This window comes from Meleagris gallopavo, unplaced genomic scaffold (assembly GCF_000146605.3).
Source record: "Meleagris gallopavo isolate NT-WF06-2002-E0010 breed Aviagen turkey brand Nicholas breeding stock unplaced genomic scaffold, Turkey_5.1 ChrUn_random_7180001956830, whole genome shotgun sequence".
Classification (NCBI taxonomy): Eukaryota; Metazoa; Chordata; class Aves; order Galliformes; family Phasianidae; genus Meleagris; species Meleagris gallopavo.
The window spans coordinates 1-7,613 of NW_011217307.1; the positions used below are offsets into that span (position 1 = coordinate 1).

The following is a 7,613-nucleotide window of genomic DNA, read 5'->3' on the forward strand; positions in this document are numbered from 1 at the left end:
TTTTTGGACATCTGCCTATCCACTAATCTGTTTGTAAATCACTATGTTTCTTCCCTCCACTCTTGCATGTTTTTCCATCGTCCCTCAGTCCATCTCCAGACCGCGCTGATCCATCTCCATTAATACATCCACCCATCTCTAAAAAATACGCAGCACCGTAAAGCAACCGTCCACCCATCTCCGTATATCCGTCCACAAATCTGTCCATCCATCCTTCTCCATAAAGCATCAAACCAGATCCATAAAACATCCACCCGTTCTTCACTCATCTCGTTACGGACGCAGCTCCTTTTCCTCCTTCTTGTCATCTCTCTCTCCATCCTCTTGCCTCTCCCCGCACATTTCCCCACCTGTCCATCCCCCTCAGCCCAGTCCAGCTGTCCTAACACCCACGCTGGCCAGCCCCCAAGGGACATGGGACACATACCGACCTCGAGGCAGCCTCCCACCCCAATGAGCAGCCCAGCCGAGTGGTAGAGCGGCAGTGTTGTGTACACGACGTCGTTTTCTCGTAGGCCACACATCCGTGCCAGGTTGGCCACCATCATCACCTTCATCTCTGTGACCACTGCAGCTTTGGGCAGCCCTAGGGGTGGGAAATGTGCTTGTTGCAGGTGCCTGGATGGGAAGGGAGGTTCTGGGGGCATGGGATGGGATGAGGGTGGTGGGTCTTCTTTCCTGGAGGACTTCGGACCTTGCTGAGAGCCAGGGGGAAGCTGTGTAGCTTGGGGTGGGATCTTATTTGTGGAGTTGGACTGGGGAGGTTCTGGCCTCTCTGTCCCCGTGGGAACACAGTGGCTCTGTTCTACGTAACACATGGGACATAGCCAAGAGGAACCTGGCCCAGGTAGACTCATGATGGTCAAGGTTGGAACAGGGACCACTCAAAACCCCTCTCAATCTCCCCAGAACCACCCGCACCCACAGCACCCAGGGACTCCAACCCTCCAGCCCTCACCCACAGCACACAAACCCTCTCGTATGCCGTGAAGGAGGCACCCAGATGCTGTCCTCCAAGGAGGAGACCCCCCATGGGCTCACCAGTGGTGCCAGAGGTGTAGATGTAGATGGCTTTGGAGTTAGTGGTGGTACGGGTGCGATAGTGGTCGGGCATTGGCTCATCAGAGGCAGCCTCGATGGCAGGCAGCAGAGCCTCAACCCCTGGTGTGGGTGATGTGGAGTTCAGATAGAAGACACGGACGCCTTCCTGCTTCAGGTCAGGCAGCACTTCTTCCACGACAGCCTGGAGCTCTGTGGGATCAGGGACCAAGGTGAGGAGGTCCCCAAATGGAGAGGCACATCATGTACCACAAATGGGAACCCTGGTCATGATGGGCACCCATCACGGTTTGGATCCCCAAAGATCCCATACAGGCGCTTGATGGAACCTAAATGCGCACCCAGGGCATTGCGGATGGGTTCCTCAAAGATCCCAAATGGTCACCTGATGGATCCCAGATGTGTGTCCTGACTGAATGTGCCCCAGGGCACTGCGGATGGGTTCCCTGGCGATCCCAGATGGGCACTCAATGGATGTCAGGTGGATTAGATTGATGGGGATTAGATGGGGACCCCAAGGATCCTTGCTGGGCTCCAGATGCACCCCTAAAAGGGCCCCCAGTTTGCACTTCAGCTGGGTACCTCAGTCAGATGGGCACCTGAGACCCAAGGATCCCAACTGGGCACCCCAGCAGGACCAGCACCCAGAGTACCCCACGTGGGAACCATGAGGATCCCAAATGGGCACCCTGAGCACCCCGGATGGGTGTCCTGTCCAGGTATTGGAGACATGGATTTTCTTCTGCTCCCCAAAACGTCCTCCATGCGATGCAAACCAAAGGACCTTTGGCCCCAGTAATGATCTGGCAATAATTAACCCACAGCCTTGGAGGCACCAAGGTGCCCTCACCGGGGCCGAGGGGTGCTCACGCGTGTGCAAAGGGCAGCGCACACAGCTATGGCTACGCCTGGGTGTGCAAACACGCGGCCCCATGTGAACAGGCTCTCTCACACTTCCACACCTTCACAAACAGCTCCCACCCACCCGTGCTGCCTGCACGTGCAGCCAGGATCTGCAAATTTGCACGGCCGCTGGCGTGCATGCAAGTCTGTGCACAGACCCTGCCAGGTGTGCAGATGCGTGCAGGGACACTTGACAGTTACGCAGACACGCGGGCAGTGGCGCTGCCATGCAAATCCACGCAGGAACACCAGCACATGTGCAAATATTTGTGGAGACACACTGACTCATGCAGTTGCTGAAACGCACAGGAACGCATGCAGAGATACGAACGTGCGCGCAGACACTGGAATCCGTGCAGATCCATACGTGGCCACGCACCAACACGCGTGTCAATATGCCCTGGTTGACGCACCGCAAACATGCGCGCAGATGCTGGCGTCTGCTCACGTGCACAGATGGTGACATGCGTGATATGTGCACGCACAGGCATCAAATCGGTGCGCTGAGACGTGTAACCACGCAGGGACGCTAACATGCGTGTGAGCCTATGCATGGATGCTGCCACACATGGCAAACGTATGCGCAGACGTGTGTGCAGTCCATGCACTAACATGCACAGACACGTGTGCTCACCCACGCAGGGACGCTAACGTGCATGTGAGCCTATGCATGGATGCTGCCACACATGGCAAACGTATGCGCAGACGTGTGCAGTCCATGCACTAACATGCACAGACACGTGTGCGCACCCATGCACGGACACTGACACGCACAAACATGTGCAGACAGCAACATACACGCAAACGTGCACAGGTTTAGATGCGTGCAAGCCCGCAAGAGGCAGTGGCACACACACACACACACACACACACACGCATGCACAGGCACGTGCACACTCTTGCAGTCACTGATGTGTACAAATCCACGCAGGGAAAACACGAACCAACAACAAGACCCATCCCAAAGCCAGCCTGCGCACACACACACGCGTGTAGGCAGACACCAAACTGTGCGACCCTCCGCCCTGGCACGCACACGCACACCCCTGGGCAGCCCCCAGCCCCCCACTCACCACTGCAGCTGAGCACGATGTCTGCCCGTGCAGCACTCCGCGCATGCAGCAGCGCACGGCCACGCACGTTGCAGTTGAGGCAAGCCATGGCACAGCCCAGCTTGGCCAGTGCCAACCACGTCCAGACGTAGGAAGGCACATTGGGAAGGAAAACAGCCACGGTTTGGCCCGGCTGCAAACCCAAATGCAGAGCGAAGGCACGGGCAGCGCGGTTGCTCTTCCGTTCCACGTCACCAAAGGTGTGCACCTCATCCTGGAACAGCAGCAGGGGGTGCTGGGGTCGGCGTCGAGCGTGGCTTTGGAAAACCTGCAGGAGGGTGATGGGAGGCCGGCGGGACAAACGCCAGCGGCACCGCAGGGATGAGCCCACCAAAGTCACAAAGGCTCCCAGGTCAGCCCAGAGGAAGGGGAACCAGTGGCCGTGAAGCAGCAGCAGCAGCAGCCCGGCCACGGCTGCCACCAGCACACCCAGCATGGTTCTCTGGGAGCAAGGTCCAATCTCATGCACCTTGCCCTGGCAGTGCTGAGATTGGAGTGGTTGTTTTCCTTTTTCTTTTTTTTTTCTTTTCTGTACCCTTTGTCTTTTTTTTTTTCCAGCAGTGTGGGGGCGGTTTGCATCACTGCGTTGCTCATCCATACATCCACCCTCCTGCTGGGCCTCCTGGGGTTGCACCTCCTGATCCATTATGGACACACCAGAGGTCTGGCCACTTCCTGTCTGCCTGTCCCTCCATCATTCCACCTGTCTGTCCATCTATCCACCTACCCACCCTGTCTATCCGTCTGTCTGTCCTTCCAGCCCCGAATCCTCCACATGGTTCCCAGATCCTTCATCCAGCTCCTAAATCTCCAGGCTGCCCCTAAAAAGGTCCAATTGACCCCAAAACCCTCAGTTCACCCCCTAAACTTCCGTTCACCCCAAAGATCCCTATTCATCCCCAAAACCTCCAACACCAACTTCTACACCCAGCTCCAGATTCCCCATCCAGCCCCCCAGGTTTCTCCCTCTAGACCCCGAAACCTCACTCAATTCAGACTCCAAACCTTCATCCAGCCCTCACATCCTTCATCCAGACCCACAATCTACACCCAGACCCCAAAAAGCCCCAATCAACACCCAAACCTCCATTCAGCCCCCCCAAAACCTCCATCCATCTCCAAAGTCTCTACCCCAAAAAAGCTCCGCTCAGCCTCAAGACCCCTATCCAATTCATCCCCAAAATCTCCATTCGACCTCTAATCTAACATCCATCCCCCCAGACCTCCTCCCATTCCCCAAATCCTTCACACAGCCCCCGAATCTCCACCCAGACCCCAAATCTCCATCCAACTCTAATCTCTACATCCAGCCCCAAGCAATCCCCAAAAACCTTTGTTCAGCCCCCAAAAAGCTCTGTATTTTCCCTCCTCACCATAATGCAAACCCAACCCAGTCTCTGCTGTCTAAGTACACAAACTGGGTGTGAGCACTGGGCAAGCTGTGTCTTGAGGGATAATTAACCTTTGCGCTAATTAAAACAAACACCAAACAGGTTTGGGGTGACCTCAGTGCTGTGTCACTGACCTTCAGCCCTGATTTCAGTGCCTCGTGCTGTGAAATTATCAAAGGATTTGCGATATCATCGTCAGCAAAACCCTGTGCCCGAGGGCTGATTCTGTTGGGATGAGATAAAGGGAAGGTAAAACCTCCCAGCAATGCGAATCCTGCCCTGAAAGGAAGGATAAAACCCTCCAGAATTTGAGTTTTCCACGTTGAGATGAGGATGAAACTCTCCAGAAGCAGCAATCCTGCCTCAAAAAGAGGAGTAAACATTTCCAGAAGCGCTGAGGAATGGTTGGAGGAGATCTCCGGGCAAACCATCCCCGGGGATAAAGGAATAGAAATGAGATGGCAGTGCTTTAAGATCATGTGTCAGAGGGTACAAGAGTTCTCCAACCCCCAGCATAAGAAATCAGGCAGGAAACCAGCATGGCTGAGCAAGGACCTGCTGGTCAGACTGAAGGATGAGAAGGAAAAGTCAGGGCGGCGAGAAGTTTGGAAAGGGATGTAAAAGGGAAACATCTCTCCCATTTTTTAGGAAAGGGATAAAGGATGAATTGGAGAGCCTGATCCTCCTGGAAGAGATGTTAAAGCACATGAAGGATGAGCAAGGGATCTGAGATGGCCAGCATGGCTTCACCAAGGTCGTGCCTGACCTATCTGGTGATGGAGTGACGGCACTGGTGGATAAAGGGAAGGCAACTGACGTCATCTACCTGGATTGCACAAGGCCTCTGACATGGTCCTGCAGCACATCCTTATCTCTAAATCAGGTAGAGATGGGTTTGAAGGCTGGGCTATTCAGCGGACAAGGACTTGGTTGGGTGGCTGCAGCCAGAGGGCTGCCCTGGGCTGCACCAAAAGATGGGGAGCAGAAGGGAGAGGGAGGGAGTTGGCCCCTCTGCTCTGCCTTCATGAGATCCCATCTGCAGTGCTACGTCCAGACCTGGACAAGAAGGATGTGGGGCTGTTGGAGTGGGTCTAAAGGAAGGCACGAGGATGCTCAGAGGGCTGGAGTACGTCTGCTGCAGAGACAGACTGTATGAGCTGGGGGTGTTCTGTCTAGAGAAGAGAGATCTCTCTCTGATTCTCCATTACTCAAAAGGAGCTGACAAGCAGGAGGGGGACCGCGTTTTTACACGGTCTGATAGTGATAGGACAAGGGAGGATGGATTTAAACTGAATGAGGGGAGTTTCAGGTTAGATGTGAGGAGGAAATTAATCACTCGGAGGGTGTTGAGGCAGCTCTGCCCAGAGAAGCAGTGCGTGTCCCAGGAGATGCTCAAGGATGGGATGGATGGGGCCCTACAATTCTGTGACTGTATGGTTCGTTCTGTGATCTTTAGGGTCCCTTCCAAACCAAACCAAACCAAACCAAACCAAACCAAAGTTATCTTACGACTCTATGAAAAACTGGGGCTGGTCAGGAAGTTGAGCGGAGGCAGAGCAAGGAGGGCAGCTGACCCAAAGAGACCAATCTAAATCAATATTTGTATTTACGATTACTGATACTTCTCTCTTCCACCTTAATAAACAGATTTTATCTCAACCTACCAGTCCGACAGGTTTTGCCTCATTCTCTCCTCCATCCCACTGAGAGGAGTGACTGAGGAGCTGCTGCCGAATTGCCACATCCTGCCTGGAGGGCGAGGGGAGCAACGACTGGATTCACAATTAACCCCGATTCAGGTGTAACGATACGCAGAGGTTGGCACACTACCATCAGTTTTAATGAGAATCCATGTAGTACAGTTATCCCAAAACGTTGGTACACAAATATCCCCCCCTCCCTCCCCCCCAAAATGGCACTCTTTACATTCAGAATCTATACTGAACTGTGCAGCTAAACTACCTGACCTTAAGGAGCCAAAATGGCTTTCGAAAATCTGAGACGGGGTCTTGCAGTTACTTAATAATTGCATGAGAGAAAGAGAAAGCTGGGTAATAAAGAGAAAGGATGAGATTAAGGGAGTTGGATGGGAAAATGATCGATCACCCCCCTGATTCAGGGGTCTGTTTGAGGAATTCCAGTGCTGGAAATGGGATGGGGACGAGTCCTCATCCAGAGGTCACCTCAGACAACCAAACAGCAACGATGGCCACCAAGAAGATGAAGAACACAACCGTATGGCTGTGTACACCTGTGTTCATCTCCTGTGCTCACCTGATGATGCGCACTCGTGGGCTTACTGGCGATGTGGCTTCGTCAGCTCTTCCATTCCCTTTGGTGGATCACCGTGCCCTCTGCTGGAGCTCCTCGCAGTGCCCTGCTCTCTCTTCGTTCATCAACTCATCCCATCACTTCTCAACCGCAGCAGATGAGATTTCCTTGGGATGACAGCAATCTCTTCCTTTCCAAACAGCTCCACGGGCACGCATCACTCCAAAGGCACGTTTTGAGCCAGTATAAATACAAGCTCCTTTTTCATTCAAGAACCATCGAATCGTAGGGTCGCAGAACCACCGAGGTTGGAAAAGACCCACAGGGTCACCCAGTCCAACCCAGTTATCATATTTGGAGTCAGAACAGTTAGCTCAGCTTTGTGGGCCAAAGCACTGGCTGTCACGAGTCTTATTTCTACTCCTTCTTCCAGTGTCACAACAGAATGTCCAGAGCTTCCTGTTCCCCCCTTTATTACAAAGCTCTTCCATGCATGCAGTGCACACGTGGCAGCGCACACGACTCACCTGCACTGTGCACGCTGGAGGTACATGTGTGCACACGACACACACGTGTTTGTGCACACGTATGGAGGCATCAGTGATGCTTCCCAACTGCTACCTGGGCGTAGATAACAGAGGGCTGGGGGTCAGCGGGGGGGTTGGGGGGCTGAGTGCTGGGGGTCACAGCTTGCAGCTCCATGTAGGTCAGACCCTCGCTGTCACTGGAAGGCACCTGGGGACACAGTGGGAAGGCAGAGTTTCACCATGGGGGTCCCCAGTTGGCTCCTGGAGAAACGCCCCACAAGTGATGTTTGGGGTTCTTCCTACAGGGTGTGAAAGTGCCCCACGGGGTCTGAGGGGTATTTAAGTTTTGG

The 7,613-nt window shown here is 54.0% G+C and overlaps 1 protein-coding gene across 1 annotated transcript; it reads right to left on the reverse strand.

The window, feature by feature from the left end:
* Positions 1-3,547, reverse strand: LOC104917171 (very long-chain acyl-CoA synthetase-like). The gene is made up of 3 exons (XM_010728281.3): positions 3,036-3,547; positions 1,042-1,251; positions 1-586 (listed from the first exon to the last, which is right to left on the reverse strand). The coding sequence occupies exons 1-3, from the start codon at positions 3,508-3,510 to the stop codon at positions 120-122; spliced, it is 1,152 nt and encodes a 383-aa protein (XP_010726583.1). The 5' UTR covers positions 3,511-3,547; the 3' UTR covers positions 1-119.
* Between the last annotated feature and the right edge of the window lie 4,066 nt (positions 3,548-7,613).

Coding starts and splice junctions, on each gene's coding strand:
- LOC104917171 (XM_010728281.3), bottom strand. CDS start 3,510: ATGCTGGGTGTGCTGGTGGCAGCCGTGGCCGGGCTGCTGCTGCTGCTG. Junction 1,252..3,035: donor CATCGTGCTCAGCTGCAGTG/GTGAGTGGGGGG, acceptor CTGATCCCACAG/AGCTCCAGGCTGTCGTGGAA. Junction 587..1,041: donor CTACACCTCTGGCACCACTG/GTGAGCCCATGG, acceptor TCCCACCCCTAG/GGCTGCCCAAAGCTGCAGTG.